Here is an 18,421-nt window from a genome sequence, read left to right as displayed (position 1 = left end):
CTATGCCTTTGCCTTAAAAAGTTACTGAAACACTGTGTTCAAAAATCAGCTGTGTGAACAGTCCAAATAGGCAGGAAACTATTTCTTTCAATCAAAATCATAATTACTGCAAATATAGATTTTGTATGGTAATATCTGGGAATGTTGTGATCTTTGTGTTTGAGCTTCAGGTCAAAGTCCCAACTCAGCTGAAGAATGCAAAGAGGAAGAGGAGGGGGGGAGCACCATCCATTCTTTGTCATCCAGCCACCATTTTCGCAGCTCTATCTGCATGCACTAGTAGCTGTTAATAGACAACTAAAATAAATTCTGCATCTTGAAATGAGGTTCGGCAGTAATACAGTTTTGAAATACAAAGGAAGCAAGGTAGAGGTTGGCAAATGGCTTAGAAATGATTTAATCAGTATTAATTTCTGAATTTTTATTGAAAAACATAATCACAGTGGTTTGTTGTACAGAGTTTAATAATCTTTATCATAAGTAAGATGGAAAGATCGTTCATTCTCCCTTTTGAGTATGTCATGCAGTTTTGATACTTGTTCGATCTGAGTTGCGAGCTGAGTAGTGTTTTCATCAATCCATTGCAGAGAGTTCATATGAGCATTTAAAATCCGGCCAATTTGCACAAACTGTAACAGAGCAAAGAGCTTTTGCATACAACACAAAAATTTACTTTGTACAATAATAGCTACAAAATATTGGCACCTTAAGTATACATAACCACTAGAGATTACTTTACAGTGTGACTAGCATTTTCTAATAAAAAATTTCCTTGTGACAGTCTAAAATTTAGGGTTTGTTGTCTATTATTTTTTTTGCTTGCTACTCCTTCAACCTTCGAGTGGGTGCATCTACGTATAAAGTGCGCCAACCACAAATAACATTGTCTTGTACCATTCCATTGCTTTACGATTGTGAGCCCGTACCTATCCCTTCATTACTGCTTCAGCTAACACAATGATAAGTAGTGGATACATCCAAGTGAGCAGCAGTATAAAATAAACAGCAAACTAGGTGAGAAAAAAATTACAACCCATGCAAGAAAATGACCCAGATTCCAAGCTAGCAGCATAATCCCATAACGAGGCAGTTGTGTACAAGATCATTAGCAACTGACTAAGTGGTTGGCTGGGATCTGATGCAACTGCGCTGTTTAATGCCTTGAGTAGATAGTGGTATGATGAATGTTTGTTTTATTATTGTTTAATGAAACAATGATTTAGCTCATAAAATGTAAGTTTACTTTATTGTTGTATGATTAAACTCTGATTTTGCTCATATGTTTACCTTGGCGACATAAAGACAGCTATTCTGTACATGCGTACAAAGTACGCCACATGGCTGCCCAAGGGTTAAACATCACTATTTTCCTAATTTAATGCAATAGTATTTAATCAAAACCTAAAAGCCATAAGTGAGAATTTATATCTCAAAGCATTTAATGCATCCTGCATTCCATTTTAATGGATCTGATGAATAAGCTACATTCTCTCCATGTGCACTGATTGATATACGATCGAAAAACCAGATATTCCTGTCAGATTCTATACTGATTCTGTGGCTGGCCTCTTCTAACTACAATCCTCTGCAGGTGCCTCGAACAAAGAATCATGCACAGTTGTTGGACAAAAAAGCACAGGTCACACTCATCTACAAGACGGGTAGTAAAAGTGATCCACAAAACTACCATCCAACACCCTTGACATATATATTCTGAGCTCAAATGGTTGAAGGGCAAGAACGAGGAGTGAAGAGAAAGAAACTGGAGAGGTTTCAGAAAAGAGGTAGAGTTCTGAAAAGTCACCCAGAACCCTGCATCAGGAGAGACTTACCAGTCAGGATGAGAAGGCAAAAAGTCTTGATCCTTCTCATCCCATCCAGTAGGTCTCCCCTGGGTGAATTTTCGGAACTCTACCTCTTTTCTGAAACCTCTCCAGTTTCTCTCTCTTCACCCAGCTTCTTCCTCCTCCAACCCTTCTGCCAGGAGGAGCAGCCACTGGCTCTGAACACTTACGTAAGTAAAGCCTTTGCGTGCATGCATGCATGCATGCGCCCCTTTTTCTTAAATTTTTTTTTGTGATGTGCTATGCTTCCGCTTTGAGTAGATTTTTTTTATCTGTTCAATTACATTATTTCGTCATCAATTGATTATTTTTGTTGGCATGAATCTGTTTGGTACAATAACCATCTATTCTTGGTTTTCCCTCTACGTTAATGGTTTTGTAATCCTTTGAGGTAACTGTCTGGACTTTCTGACATTACCCATAGTTGGTGTCAAAACCAGGTTGAAGTAAAATCTTGCTGCAACCAGTTGGCTGTATTACACATATGATACCCATAGGGGGTCTTGTTGGGGGGCTACATCAAAGCCCAAGTCTATGCTGACAAGCCACAAACTTTGGAACATTTGGAGATGAACTTTCATCAGGGTATTACAGACTGTCAGTGTGTTCAAAGCTGTGGTGGACATCTGAATGATATTTTGTTCAGAACACAACTACAATGTCCATGCTTCAAAATAAAGTACAACTTACTTTGATAAACTGTCACTCTTAGAGAAAGTCGCTTTACGTTTACGAACAAAAAATAATGAAATTTACCGGATCATTTGAATCCTTGCCACTGCGATTCATTTCATTCAACAGATCAATAAGTTCCTTGAGATCTTCCGACATCTGTTTAAGCTGAGAATCTAGATTCTCAGCCAAATCGTAACTGAAAAAAAGTTACAATCAAAATAATTTCCTAACATTCACAACACACAAAAACTGTAATTATGATGGAGTGGTAAACAAAAAGTAAGTATCTTCAGAAAACACTGTTACAAAGCGACACAGTTTATGAAACTAACATCAATACGAGGAGGAAGAAATAAATATGCAAATAACATGTGAGCAAGATTTGCAAGGCCACTCACGTTCGCTCCCGCTCTGGATCTATTCCTGTAGTAATAGTGTTCTCAAGTTCTTTTTCCAAAGGAACTAAGCATTCTTCCAGTTCTCGCTGCTGAGCCACAATGAAATCTAGCTCATGTTCCAGCTGTTGCTGCTCTAGCTTGACTTGTTCCACAGCACTATTCAAATTCACAATCTGCACATTGAAGACACATTTAACTAAAAAAAGTTGCACTGCTTAGCTACACTTTATACGAAAGACATAACCATTACATTAGCAACAGAATCCATTTCATAGAAATAACACAAAAACTTATAAAGCAAACACATACACACAATTAACTTTTCTTTTACTCTAAATCATTTGAACTGTCTAGCCAAACATGAAGTTATGCATAATACAATCTGGGTGCAATAACACTTCATTACCTGGAACCAATTATTCACATCCAAGTTTGGGCTGCTAATTTTGTATCTGAAAATATAACATTTCTGGGACTGACCCTGAATGAATTTCAAGTAATACCACAGTAGTGTACCCAGGAAGATTTTAATCTGATTTACATTGGCTACATATTTATTTACAAGTGGAGTGTTTAGTGACTATGATGTTAATTACACTTTACTATATTTCTCATGCAATGAAACAGTATTTTCCCGACATGTAGGAATAATAGAACAACATCATTCATCTTACATGATACTGGGAATTATTGTGAAGTTGTGGCATTTCCTAGAAATCTGGCACTACGCAAAGTAAAGCAAAATGTATTGTCACTATCACATTTCCACACCCAAGATATAAAATTGAATTTCTATTCACATAAGCTTCCTGAGGTTATAACTTTGACTTTTCAGACTCCTGCTTACCTATTTTTATTAAGGAAATAACTTAAAATGGATATCTAAAATAAGCTTCAAGTTCTAAGAATAATTATTGATGCACATGGCAGGTAGAAACACATTACCAAATTTATGTGAACATCAACAAAAGGCTTGGCACTTTGATGTAGTAGGTCAAATACTTTCCCACTAAGGAAGGGAAGCCATGAATTTGGAAGTGTGTCACACTGTCAACAGAAATGGGTGTGTGAAATGCAGAGCTTCTTTGTGCTGTTAGAATTGCCCAGCACACATACAAAGTTGTACAGTAAAGGACAATGTTTGTACACACACTGAAAGACCTACAGTATTAAGGAAGATTATATAAACAATTGATACCCAGTGTTTTACTTATGCTTTTCACATTACAGGATCTTTTCACTCAGCAACATAAAACAATTTTCAAGCTACACCTCTACTTACTCAAGGTGTATTAACGCACATTGCTGCTCCTGTCCCTATGTCCTCTAGACGTTTTAAACATGCTACTGCTCCTTCTACCAGGTGTTGTAGACATGTTGTTATGTGCCACGTTGATGACCCCTGTCTGCTCCAGTTGTGTTATGACACACAGCTGCTCAGGTCCTTGGGTGTTCTGGACATGTTAACATGCAGAGCCAGATTTCCACACTGAGAGCCTACCAGCTGTTTAACATTTGGTGTGCTCAGTTGGAGTCCTTGTGTGCACTTGCTGCTATTGTCTTCTGTTGCTGTTTTCTTCTTCAGAATTAGTTACTGGCTATTGACTAAGACTGGTTTATGTAAATGGAAAGAAAATGGCATCCCATCAGAGTTGTAGAGAGGCAGAAACCTTAGAGAGTCTGACTAGCAGTGACACTGAAAATAAATCCTTCAAAAGAATCTCAAAGTAACAGTCCCCATCTGTGTAAACAACAACCAAAACACAACCATCTGTTCCTACAAGAGATGAAAATTCTACAGGCTCTGAAGGGTCACAGTGAGTGCAAAGTGCATGGGAAAAAAGCACACTTTAGCAACATGTTTGACTGAAAGAAAACTGATTTTTATCCATTTGTGCACACACATTTGATGATTCAGCTACATGACCCAAATGTGCCTTTGGTCAAAGTTTAAGCCTCTTTTTCTCAGATATTCGTAATGGAAGACCTAATTAAACATGTAGCAATTTTATTTACACACCAAAACATATACATCAGATTCCATGTGCTCTCGCTTGTCAAGATGGACAGAAACTGGATCTGAGGAATGGTAGTCCTTCACTCTTATTTGTATGCTATGATTCCTGTGGAAAAGCTGAAAGTCAGTGACAACTGGTTCAGGAACATACTACTGAACACTTAAGATTTTAGTGCAATTATGCCTAGAGATTTTTCTGTTAATTCAGAGAATGCCAAGCTTTAGTGACAACTCTGTCAATAAGGAAGAATTAAAAATGTTGTTGATAAAGTTTTTGCAACACTGCACACTGTATTTCATCGATACTAAAAGCTGTTTATTGAGAAAAGCCTGTTTCCCGATACACCTGACCTGTTACAATTCCTCTGTCAAAGACATGCAGGGGTGTACATGCACCAATCATTTTCCCACCATTTTCCCACCCCACACCATCAATCCATGACCTCCATATAGGTCCCTTTCGAGGACATTAAGGGGTTAGTATCTGGTTCCTGGTTCGTGCAAGATGAAAACCCGGTGAGAATCACTGTTCAGGCTATACCTGGACTCGTCCATGACCATAACCTGGGACCACTGTTCCAATGACCATGTACTGTGTTCTTGACACCAGGCTTTTACAGGCTCTCCTGTGACCAGGGGTCCTGTAGACTGTGCGTCTGGAGACAACTGTTCCAGTGGCTGCAGTAAGGTCCCGAGCAAGGCTACCTGCAGTACTCCGTGGCCATCTGCGGGCACTGATGGTGAGATATCAGTCTTCTTGTGGTGTTCTACACTGTGGACGTCCTGTACTGTAGCGCCCGAACACGTTTCCTGTCTGCTGCAATTGCTACCAGAATCTTGAAATCACACTTTGTGGCACACGGAGGGCCTGTGCTATGACCTGCCGTGTTTGACCAGCCACCAGTCGCCCTAGTACTTTACACCTCATAACGTCATCAATGTGTGTTCTTTGAGCTATTTTCAACACACAGTCACCATTGGCACATCTGAAAACGTCTGCACACTTACTCACTGCACTGTACCTGTACTCCGACATGCACCAACACAACTTTGCGAATGTGGACTGTGCCAGCGCCACCGTGCAACTATTGCAGGTCAATTGCACCACATGCTCATACCACGAGGTGATTTAAACCAGCAAACTGCCCACCAGAGCGTTGTTTCACCATGTATCAGCATTATCCTTAATTTATGAGCACAGGTGTATTTATCGTCCATGTTTCACTTCCATACATCACTACACTCCATACACATACTTTCAGAAAAAACTTCCCGACACGTAAATCTATACTCGATGTTAACAAATTTCTCTTCTTCAGAAATGCTTTCCTCGCCATTACTAGGATACATTTTATATCCTCTCTACTTCGACCATCATCAGTTATTTTTCTCCCCAAATAGTAAAATTCATGCACTACTTTAAGTGTCTCCTTTCCTAATCTAATTCCCTCAGCATTTACCCGATTTAATTCAGCTACACTCCATTATCCTCATTTTGCTTTTGTTGATGTTCATCTTATATCCTCATTTCAATACACTGTCTACTCCGTTCAATTGCTCTTCCAAGTCCTTTGCTGTCTCTGACAGAATTACAATGTCATTGGCAAACCTCAAAGTTTTTATTTCTTCTCCATGGATTTTAATTCCTATTCCAAAATTTTCTTTTGTTTCCTTTACTGGTTGCTCAATATACAGATTGAATAACATTGCGCATAGGATACAACTGTGTCTCACTCCCTTCCCAACCACTGCTTCCCTTTCATGCCTCCTCGACTCATCACTGCCGTCTGGTTTCTGCACTAATTGCAACTAGCGTTTTGCTACCTGTATCTGACCCCTGCCACCGTCAGAATTTGAAAGAGATTTTCTACGTCTACAAATGCCAAAAACTTAGGTTTGATCTTCTAAGATAAGTCGTAGGGTCAGTATTGCCTCACGTGTTCCAACATTTCTACAGAATCCAAGCTGATCTTCCCAGAGGTTGGCTTCTACCAGTTTTTCCATTCGTCTACAAACAATTTGTTTTAGTATTTTGCAGCCATGACTTATTAAACTGGTAGTTCAGTAATTTTCACACCTGTCCACACCTGCTTTCTTTGGGATTGGAATTATTATATTCTTCTGTAAGTCTGGGGGTATTTCGCCTGTCTCATAAATCTTTCTCACCAGATGGTAGAGCTTTGCCAGGGCTGGCTCTCCCAAGGCTTTCAAGAGTTCTAATGGAACGTTGTCTACTCCTGGAGCCTTGTTTTGACTTAGGCCTTTCAGTGCCCTGTCAAACTCTTCACGCAATATCGTATCTCCCATTTCATTTTTGTCTGCATCCTCTTCTGTTTCCATAATATCGTCCTCAATTACATCACCCTTGTATAGACCCTCTCCATACTCCTTCCATCGTTCTGCTTTCCCCTCTCTGCTTAGAACTGGCTTTCCATCTGAGCTCTTGATATTCATACAAGTGGTTCTCTTTTCTCTAAAGGCCCTCTTTACTTTTCCTGTCAGCAGTATCTATCTTACCCCTTGTGATATATGCCTCTACATCCTTCCATTTGTCCTCTAGCCACTCCTGCTTAGCCATTTTGCACTTCCTATCAATCCCATTTTTGAGATGTTTGTATTCCTTTTTGCCTGCTTCATTTACTGCATTTTTATATTTTCTCCTTTCACCAACTAAAATCAAAATATCTTCTGTTACCCAAGGATTTCTACTAGTCCTCGTCTTTTCACCTACTTGATGAACTGCTGTCTTCACTATTTCATCCAAAGCTACTCATTCTTCGGCTATTGTATTTCTTTTCCTCATTCTTGTTAATTGTTCTCTAATGCTCTCTCTGAAACACTCTACAACTGCTGGTTCTTTCAGTTTATCCAGGTCCCATCTCTTTAAATTCCCACCTTCTTGCAGTTTCTTCAGTTTTAATCTGCTATAAACTATCAAGTTTTCTTTCTTTCTTTCTTTCTGTGTGTGCATTGATAACTGAATGCTTCAGATTTTCAGAGAGTAGTCTCACTGAATCCTAAAGTACTTAACTTTTCACTAGAAATTTCCTGCAACATTTCTAAGCAGCAAAGCAAAGGAACAGAAAGCTAATTATTTTAACCACACTTATCCCAAATATGATTCTAGTATCTTAGGCACCTCACACACTGATATGACACACATCAGTCATCCACTTACTACTACTATTGAATACTTAATTTCATCGCTAATTAACAACTTTTCAACAGTAACACACGAAAAAGCAATTGAACAAGCACTTTGTGAAATTTTTATATCACTCAGGATTCAATACAAAGACTTCAGTCAAAATTTAAGACATACTCTCTGCTCATGTTGCAACAGCTAATAGCAAGTTCTTCATTATCATAAAAAAATGCAAGTTGCGACTGTTAGTCACTGAAATTTGTCATCTTACCTTTTCAGCATTAGAAATAAGCATGCGGTCCCATGCATTAATCTGCACAACCTGATTCATGAAAACTTTTTCTTGTTCCTCTAATTCCAGAGTCCATTTGTTTATGTTTTCTTCAAGCTGACTGAAGTTAAGAGAGGAAGTTGTACCTGCTGCACTTGAAACCCTAGAAGACAGAGAATAACTGGTTTCAGAGATCACAGCTGTGAATTTAAGTACTATATGATGAACTGCAAATATTAAACTCAAAGTACAAACATCAGCATACGAGTGAAACTTTATACTGCACTGTTACCTATGTACCAAGTACTAGGATGATGAAGCAAAACAAACAGGTACAAATCCTTTTACGGAAGGAGACATGTTCAGAATTTTATGTCAGACTTTTTAGTAAGTCAATTATATTTGCACCTAAAATCCCCAATACAAACAGTAACTTTCATCCTTTACTTTCCTTGAACATGTTTAAAAATAAAGGCACCTTCTGGTTAAAAAAGTTAGCAATAGATTAATGCAATATGCATGAGGACAACAATTTTAGGCAAAGTATAGCATAAAGCATCACTCAATTCTGTTCATGTACCATAGCCCAATTCACAAATGATGGCATTTTACACAAGTCAAAGCATGGATGGGGACTGCAGTATCGCCAATTCCAAGTGACTGTTGTTGTACATGCATAGAGGGGCTTTATGCTTGAAGAAAGTTGTTTTCTCACTTGCTTATGTAGAATATGTCACTTACCACCTCATCACCATGATAACTAGCAACAAATTGAGTAAAAATTTACTAAATAACCTGCTATGAACACATTATATACATGCACAGAATACAACATTCGAAATAGAGTGCACTTGGAACATTACCATTTAAGTTCATTGGCTGTTAGAGAAAGCATGATGTCAGTTGCGCAGAACGAGTCTAAACTCTACTGCTTTCTTTGTAATTTCAACTATAGAAAGAATGATGCTACTTAAGTAGAGGTGCTGTTCAGATCACAAAAGAGTGAAAGCAGAATTTCTTGTGGTGTCAGGGGCCATTCTGGAATTTGAATAGAGAGTTTTAAAGCCAACATGACAAACTAATCCCATAGAACTGTGGCAGAAAGCTTTCTGACTTATATACGATTTTGCTACGGATCTGGCTAAACTGATGCAGTTAAAAATACGCAAACTGCATATATCACAGACCATAACTTAAGAGACTTTTTTCATAGGATTTAAGATTGAAGGCAAACTATATTTCTGGGTAACCCGGAGCACACATAGTTAGTATTCCATTAGCATCTCCCTTACGATTGTGTAATTAAATTTAAAAATTCTGCATTCAGTTCTCATTTATACAACCGAAACCAGTATGCACCAATTGTTATTGAAATATGGCAATAAATAAAGAAATGCCTAGAAATGGCATAGCAGCATCTCATTCTCCAACACTTTCCAAAATAAAACCCTACATGTAAAGTTGACAGGTGCCAGAAATATAGAAGAAGAGCTGTGTTTGGTGTTGTTATGTGTATCGTTTTCCCCTTGTAACTCTTTTGCTCTTTCCTAGAGCTGCTGACCACCTCGGCTAGCAGCTTCAGAAAAGAGCAAAAGAGTTACAAAGGAAAAACAATACAGATAAACATGCAAAAAACAGCTTGAAAATTATACAAGGAAGTGCAGAACACAATAATTACACAGCCCAAAAATAAGAGTGCAGCACACTATCAAATACAAACTGTGTGTAGTAGTCTTAAGTGGCCACTGGATGAGTAATGGAAGATTCAGTTAGTCGACACAGAAATTACAAATAAACACTTTTATCATCACTGCAAAGTTCAACGAACATACTGTGCCAAGCAGGAGCACAATGCAGAAAGTTGATAATTAAAATGATGGTTGCAAACTCCCTCCATTTAATTATAGCATCTCATGAGGATTCTTCCAATGAATCTGTCTGGCATCTGACTTTCCTACAATTACTTTTACGTTGTTTCACTTTGACTCCTCTGCCAGTATTCTCTTCACATGGCATCCTGTGACTTTTTTTTTTTTTTTTTTTCTTCCTGGAATGAAGAAATCATTGTGTGGCAGGAACTTGCAGAATGACAAGGTGATTTCTGAGGTGTAATATTATCTGAACAGCCAAACTGCAGACTTTTGCAGCTAAGGTGTTTGTCATACATCCACTATTTGGAAAAATGTGTCGCATTAAAGTTTTTAGATCCATAAAGTTAGCAAAGTAGTGGAATAATTTTGTTTTGAAGATGTTATTGGACTGTTTTCCTCAATGGTAGATAAATTTCAACAATTAATGAAAGAACTTCACAGGCTCAATTTGCATGTACATCTGAAAACATTATCACAAAACTACAGAAATTACAATGTCAACACAGTGAAAAAAAATGTACAAATTAATACTGTAATCACAGAATTAGTTGGGTTGTATTTAGGACAACTGAAGACTATTCATCGTGGACAGCAAAAGGAATCAACAGTTTTTCAAAACTAAGCTTCTAGTATATCTGAAAGGAAAAATTTCCCTTCAGTATGTATCACCCATTTCCATTCAAAGCTGTGAAATGGAAATGCAGGTGTTGCTAGTTACTAAAAGAGACAGGCAGACATACAAATGGATCAGGATCAGAATGTTGTACAAGAAAGCGTAAAGGATGTGGGCAGGACATACATCCACGCAAATGAATGGTTTATGCAATAAAGATGTACACTGATGGACTTCAAAAAATAAAAAATGGATATAATTACCTTATTGAATGTGGGTATATGACACTTGAAAACATGCAGAAGCAACATGGGTATGGCTGAAGCACATCTTTATCCAGCAGTGGGCATCAAGTGGTTAAAAATGATGATGATTAAATTTTCCAAATGTGTGCTGCTATCTATTCGAAAGAAAATGTGTTGTCTGCTTAAGCAACCAGCATGAAAACTTAATGACTACTAAACAACATTACTTCTGCATACATAAGCATGACTTCACTATAACTGAACCACTGGGTAAGTAAACAAACAGTAATGATAATATTAATGGAAACTTGATTATATGTGAACTGAAAATAGCCAGAATCCTAATGTAAGTGTTCCGTAACTCATGCGAACACAATGACATACTGAAAACAATTGGCACATTCTAATGATGGCTACAAGAAAGCGCTGGTGCTAGCCAGAACATAGTTTACTCTAGAACAGCGAAGATATCTCAAAGATACCTCTCAATTTTCATTTCTGCAGCAATAAATTACACTTTTAACATTTTTCAACCAAACTTAGTAACTTTCCTGCATCACTTCAATTTCTCACAAGAGTGTACTGCAATTTGGAAAGTTTTCACGATTTCATGGAAATTACATGAAGTGTACCTAGAGCTGCAGGATGAATCGATTGACCGCCAAGTGTTTTTTGGCTGGTAACAGACGCTCTCAATGTCACTAATAAAGAGATTTTGCTTATTCTGGAAAAAATCAGATATTGAATCATAAAGTGACTTACTGGATTCTTTTGGTGATTATCGTGATTATCTGTCAGAGTCAACTGACAATAAAAGTAGCAAGACAGAGGAAGAGAAACCACTATCAGATGTCCCCCCATCTCAGTTCTTTCCATTACAAGCTCAAGATAAACTGGCACAACAGTGAAGCTGGCAGATGGAGATGGTATGGAATGGAAGGTCACTAACACACCACTGCCTGGAAGAATAGCTGCTTTGAATGCTCGGAAGGAGAGTGGGGCCACAGCAAATGCCTCACACCAAGTGTATAATTGCATCAACAATGCCTTCCCTCTTCTTTTTGATGAACAGATGATGTGGATAATAAAAAATGCACAGAATCAAATGCTCAGCACAAAATAAAAATCACCACTTAGACTGTATTGTTGAAGGAACTGGAGACAATTTTTGGTATGATGTACACCAGAGATGCTCTTTGTGCTAAATGTGTCTCATTGAATGACCTTTGGTTGTGTTCACTGAGGTAAAATTTTATCACTGATAAAATGACATGTGACAGATTCCTCCACTTCGATGAGAAGTCATCCTGAGCTCAATGCATCCCTGCTGAAAAGTTCACTCTAGTTTTAGGTAGCTACTGACATGTATCCACGTACATTTGCAATAGCTTCCCATACCTTGGTAAGGAGGAAGGTAGATCAGAGTATGTCATCCCTTGCCTCCTGGAGCCATTTCCTAAGCATGGAAGGAATGTGACAGCACTTATTCACATCCCTTCCGCTTGTCGATAAATTTCAACAGAAGTAAATATTACTAGCGGGAACGGCGAACAAGATTTACAGAGAAATCCCGAACTGCTTCAAGAACAACTCTGACTCAAATTCCACCATCTTCCTGAAAAATACTGACAAACCAGGGTGCATCCTGACAGTGTACCAAGGGATGAAGAACAAGAACTCCATTATTTTCAAAACATTACATCCTGAAGAACAAGTGGGCACTGAAGGAAAAACAAAACCAGGAACTGTTACCGTCCATAAAGAAACAAAGTGCGGTGTGGATGCATATGAGCAAGTGATTCACAGAAATTTAACTATGCCTTCTTGCAAGAGATGGCTGATGCCTGCCTTTATATCCTAGACAGAGCAACAATAAATGTGCGTTTCTTCCAAAATCAAATAGGCTGAAGAGGAATGCATTCAGTCTTCAGCTGGTAAATGAACTCTCAAACTGAAAGCAACAAATCACAGGACAATAGTAAGAAAGCCAATCAAACAAAGAAGCAGCTGAAGGACTGGACAATTCAAAAAAGTGTCAAACTGGAAAGCTCACAGGAAATAAGATCAAATACATCCGTGAGACATGCAAAGAGGACCTCAGCCGGAAATGTGTGTGAAAAATATTAATAATGTACTCAAAGCACAATTTCAATGTCTGAAAATAAACAAGTAAATATATCAAAAAATGTCAGGAACTTTAAAAATAGGTCACATTTTTGAGTAGAAGTGGAAAGTTTTGTATCCGTAACAATAATCTAAGTGTTAGAAGTTCAAGGTAAGACTTTGATTGAAAAATATGTGTGACTTACACATGAACAGAAAAAATAAAAGTCTTACTTCTAAAGGTTAAACTCATTAGGGATCAACGACTCATGCACACTGGTTTAGAGAGTGTCACATTTTCCATTGTTCTAGTGTTGCACACCAGTGGATAGCTTTATCTAGTGTGCAAAGTTGCAATGGCAAAAGTAAATAAATACATAAATTATTTATTTACTTTTTCCTTCTGCCTCCCGCCATTCAACAACTACCCAATGTTAACACGCTGAGTACATTTTCATTGTGGAACTGGTTTGTTTTTGCGACTGGAAACACCTCCTATTCCAAAACAGTCCTCTAACAGCCCTGCTATGTGAATTGTGTAGCATTTGTTCTGCACGTGTTTGTGTGTTAACTATTCATATTTTATGTTTCAGAGGCAAGTGAAAATGGAGAATGTGCTTGGCACTCATATAATGCAGTCTGTGGCATCACATAAAAAACACTCCCAAACTGGCTGATATGCCATATCAACTGTTATCAATCTCATGCAGAATTCTTGCCTTGAACCTTTATTTCCAAATTTTAAATTTGAACATGAAGTCAAATCATTCAAAAAGGTGTTGTGACTGATTCTGAAAAGATAGCTGAATTAAATATAGTGGCTGACATTGCAAGGCAATGGATTTACAGACACATGATTACTTTTCATTGTTCAGCTGCAGAGCCCATGCTAAGTTGGTCACTGAATTGCACAATACGTAGATACCAATATATGACAAATGAGTGAAATACCACACAAGGAGAATGCAATAGCCATAATAAGTCATCCACTCTGTGTCAGAGAATTGAGTATTATTAGAAGAACAAGGCAAAATATACTCTGCAATTGCACAGAGACATCATCCAATATGATGAAATTTTCCTTTTATAGAGTTGTTACTTGTCACAACATAATGTAATTACCAACTTGCTCTCCTAATAATTTTGGTTATACGGGTTTTTAAAACAAGTTTTGTCTGAAGTAGAATATCACCATGTCAGCATAAGTAGGACAGTTTACAAGCGAACGCAATTTGTCCCCAAGTTGGGGAACATTTATAAACAATCTTCTCCTCTGTCTTCAGCACTTGAGAAATGGTCAATTGAATTCAACATGGTTTTACATGTCATTAAGATGTTATATGTTAAACAATACAGGAACTGCAATCAATGTTATGAAAACAGAAAGTGCTCAGAATTGTACATTCAGTGATTAAAAATGTATAAGAAAGAGTGCAGTCCACTTTACATGAAATAAAAATGAAACCCTTTGTGTCATGTGGGTGCCATATCTGTCGAATGCTGATGAAGATGAAATTTGAAAATGAATTTTTAAAATTTGAAGCATGTTAAAAGGATCACATCTGATGATCTGAGATGAATCTGCTACCTTAATCTGCTTCATTGTTATTGTTGTTATTGTTATTATTCTGGAATGGCTGAAACAATAATTGGTGGCTCTATACAAATCATTTTAATCTACAGTTTGGTGAGAAGAAATCTGGATAACAAAAATGAAAAAGTTATAACTAATTGACACACTGTACCGGTCCACAAAGATGCTTTGGTAATGAATGAAACACAAAATATGCATTACTGGGACATTTATTCTATTCACAAGATTTAGTATAATCTGAATTCCCCATATTTTGAGATCTAAATGTATTAAAGGGATTTATGGTCAGAAAATTTTTTAGAGCAATCACGGTCATTACAGCTACAGATCAGTATTCTGCACATCACTTTATAGATGGAATATACCAGCTGGGAGAACATTCAGACAAAGCACATCTATATAAAATGAAACTACACTGCTATGAAGTTTTTTATTATGTAAATAAATGCAATATTTCACTGCCAGTCCAAAAACTTGTCAGCTTGCCCTGGTAATGACTGCTCTGAATCAACTTTATACCGTTTTCCCTAATTCTAGTTCAAATAAATAACTTGAAATATTTAATAACAATATTACTTTTAATAAAACCACTTCTTTCTTTCATTACCAGGTGGCATGTATGCACTGCTCATGCTACCACACGCAGAAGTGTATGGATTCCCGAGGATTAAAAGTTGTTTGTAGAAGTGCATAGGCTTATTTCACTATTAACATTATAAACTAAGATGGTTTACTACTTATTTATAAATGAAGCATTTAATATATAGTTGTGAATAATTATAGTGTAAATACTAACATAAATATATGTTGGCAATTTGTCAATTTTTTAATTGGACTAGGGCACAATGCCTATCGAGGAAAAAAAAAACACCACTAAGGATTTCAATACATGGTCTTCACAAACAAGAATATGTAATCATCATCATTGCCTTTTTGATTTTAGCCTATATGATAATCACAGCAGCAAACAAGGTATACAGTAGATAGTCTCGTAAAATTTAATAAGTAATATCAACCTACACTAGTAACTGCAGAGTGACAATTACTAATTATGTGAAATAAAAAGTCATAACTTCTGAACAGTTTGTGTTAGGATGTTCGAACTGCACAGTTGGCCGCGGGGCATGATGGGAATTAGTATGCGCATGCCCTCTTGTCGGCCATTTGCATGCGTAAATGTCACTGTACAGCATGCCTGAGCACGCAACACTATATGAGCAATAACAGCCCAACTGCGGCTCAAAGTAACTTTGCAACCAAGTTCAAGCTGAAGGCAACTGGTCCAAGTGTACTAACTAACAATCAACAATTTGATTCACAAGTTTGAGAGAACAGTCAGTGTTGGTGATGACAGTGTTGGCAATAGTGGTTGTCCAACAGGGGTGAAAACACCTGAAAACATTGAGAAGACGAGCGCTGTGTTTCAAACCAGCCCCAGGAAATTGATCAGCCAAGCTGCACAATACGTGGGACATGGAGACACTGTGACAAATTGTTGTTGAAAACCTGTATCTCTTCCCATACAAAATTCAAACCCATCAGCCATTAAGCCATGAGGCCATGGACCAGCGTTTGGGTTTAGCCAACATCATTGTTCACAGAATGGACGAACAGGACTTTGAAGTGAATATGATTTAGTTTAGTGACGAAGCTCACTTTCATTTGGATTGGTCCATCAACAAGCAAAATTGGCGAATTTGGGGAAATGAGAATCTGCATTTCACAACTGAGAAGTCTCTTCACCCTTAATGGCTGACTGTGTGGTCTGCAATGTCCAGTCACGGAATAACCAGTGCAATATTCCTTGATGGCACAGTGACTACTGAACGGTATGTGAAGGTTTTGAAAGATGATTTCATCCTGATTATCCAAAATGACCCTGATTTCTACATGATATGGTTCATGCAAGATGGAGCTCAACCCTGTTGAAGCAGGAGGGTGGCTAATGTCCTGGAGGAGCACTTTGTGGAAAACAACTTGGCTCTGGGTTCCAAGAGGCAGCTCGCTTGAGCCTCGATTGGCTGCCATATTCTTCGGATATGAACACATGCGACTCTTTTTGTGGAGCTGTATTAAAGAGAAGGTGTACAGCAATAACCTCAAAACCATTGCTGAGTTGAAAACAGCGATTCAGGAGGCCATCGACAGCATCAGTGTTCTGACACTTCAGCGGGTCATGCAGAATTTCGCTATTCGTCTGCACCACATCACCATGATGGCAGGCATATTGAACATGTCATAACCTAAATCCGAGTATCTGTTGTGACATTTACATGTTGAATAAAGTGTGTGTATGATGTACTTTTTTTTCATATAGCTCAATAATTGTCACCCTGTACCAAAATAACCAAATGGAAAAACTTACACAGTGGTTGCACCCAGTCCAGCCTGTACAGATGAGCTTATTGCTATAGCCTGAATGGACGTGGGTGCAGTTCCTGTAGCTGTTGATGTAGCGGCACTTGAGATGAGGGAGAAGCCAGATGCTGCAGTTGAAGGTAGGCTGAAGCCAGTAGCAGCGGTTGTTGTCGCCACTGTGCTTGTTCCTGCTGGTGCTGTTGTTCCTGATGCAGCAGCTGTTGACGTAGTGGCTGTAGTTTTTGGTGTTAGTGTCAGTCCTTCATAAATAACAAACCATTTAGTCTAAAGTATCTTAAATTTTTTTTAAAATGTTTTTCCTTTCAGCAAAAAAACAGATGAGCTCACTGAATGTGAAGTTTTACTTACAGACTAAATTTTCTCCACATTCTCATCCCAGATAAATATCTGAACTTCTCAGATAATATGTACTGATCTTTATGATAATAAACTACAGAAGAACAATAAGAAAAGTAACCACAATGGTAACTGTGTAAATTACTCTAAGTACCACTCACTAACCAATGGCACTGTCAGTATTTAATGAAGCAAAGTCATTCAAGACAGAGCAGTAATGTTGCACAAAGAACAGTTTTGCCAGAGGAAGAGATTTCATGAGTGGTTGCTCCGGATGAATAGGCAGTGAACAAATTGCAAGCATCTGGACTCTGGGGTCTCACTGTAGTGTTGTTTCTCAAACACAACATTTATATCACTTAGGTACTGAAAATCTTTTTTTTATTTTTCATTCTGAGAATGTAATACAGCTATTCCATGACAATGATCTAATATCACAAAAAGCTCCCATATGACAATCACAGATTTTGCTGAAATTTTGTGTGAACATTCGCACATGTCCATAATGAACACTGATAATGTTTTATTATCATTAATGTTCAAAGAAATTTTAGGCTTGCAGCCGGTTGTTGTTTAATCCATCATACAATATTTTGACTGAGCAAATGTCAGTCTTCCTCAGGTGAGCAACTGGAAACTGACAAAGAGCTGCTCTGTTCTGGAATATAAAGTGCGCTCCGAGTATTCTATGCATGCATCAAAATCAAGCTGACAGACAGACTACATATCCCAGTGGCAGCCTCCTCACTGGTGGAACTGCAGAACTCGGCTGTCCTCTGCATTACCGCTTGCCATGGATGATGGCGCACTCTGTCGTCTTTGATTACAAAAGATCGTGGGGATGATGGGGTTCCATGTACTATAACCTTGGTAGGCATGATTGCAGTTCATCAGATTCTCCACCAGGCGTTATTTACCATGGATTCTTTA

At 38.0% G+C, this 18,421-nt stretch overlaps 1 protein-coding gene across 5 annotated transcripts in view; it reads right to left on the bottom strand.

Annotated features, from left to right (window-relative positions):
• Positions 1 to 406: 406 nt before the first annotated feature.
• Positions 407 to 18,421, bottom strand: part of LOC124615660 (nuclear pore glycoprotein p62) — a 35,957-nt gene continuing 17,942 nt past the window's right edge. For 2 of the 5 annotated variants that reach the window (XM_047143684.1, XM_047143685.1), the window contains 5 exons: positions 17,142 to 17,394; positions 8,351 to 8,513; positions 2,918 to 3,090; positions 2,601 to 2,715; positions 407 to 629 (listed from right to left, as the gene is read on the bottom strand). In XM_047143684.1, coding sequence (XP_046999640.1) covers positions 462 to 629; positions 2,601 to 2,715; positions 2,918 to 3,090; positions 8,351 to 8,513; positions 17,142 to 17,394 — 872 coding nt within the window. In that variant the 3' untranslated portion in view covers positions 407 to 461. The remainder of the gene's footprint in view (positions 630 to 2,600; positions 2,716 to 2,917; positions 3,091 to 8,350; positions 8,514 to 17,141; positions 17,395 to 18,421) is intronic. The other 3 variants (XM_047143686.1, XM_047143687.1, XM_047143688.1) reach the window with 2 other exon arrangements.

The sequence above is a fragment of the Schistocerca americana genome, chromosome 5, assembly GCF_021461395.2.
Source record: "Schistocerca americana isolate TAMUIC-IGC-003095 chromosome 5, iqSchAmer2.1, whole genome shotgun sequence".
Lineage (NCBI taxonomy): Eukaryota > Metazoa > Arthropoda > Insecta > Orthoptera > Acrididae > Schistocerca > Schistocerca americana.
This window is presented reverse-complemented; position numbering and strand designations above follow the sequence as displayed.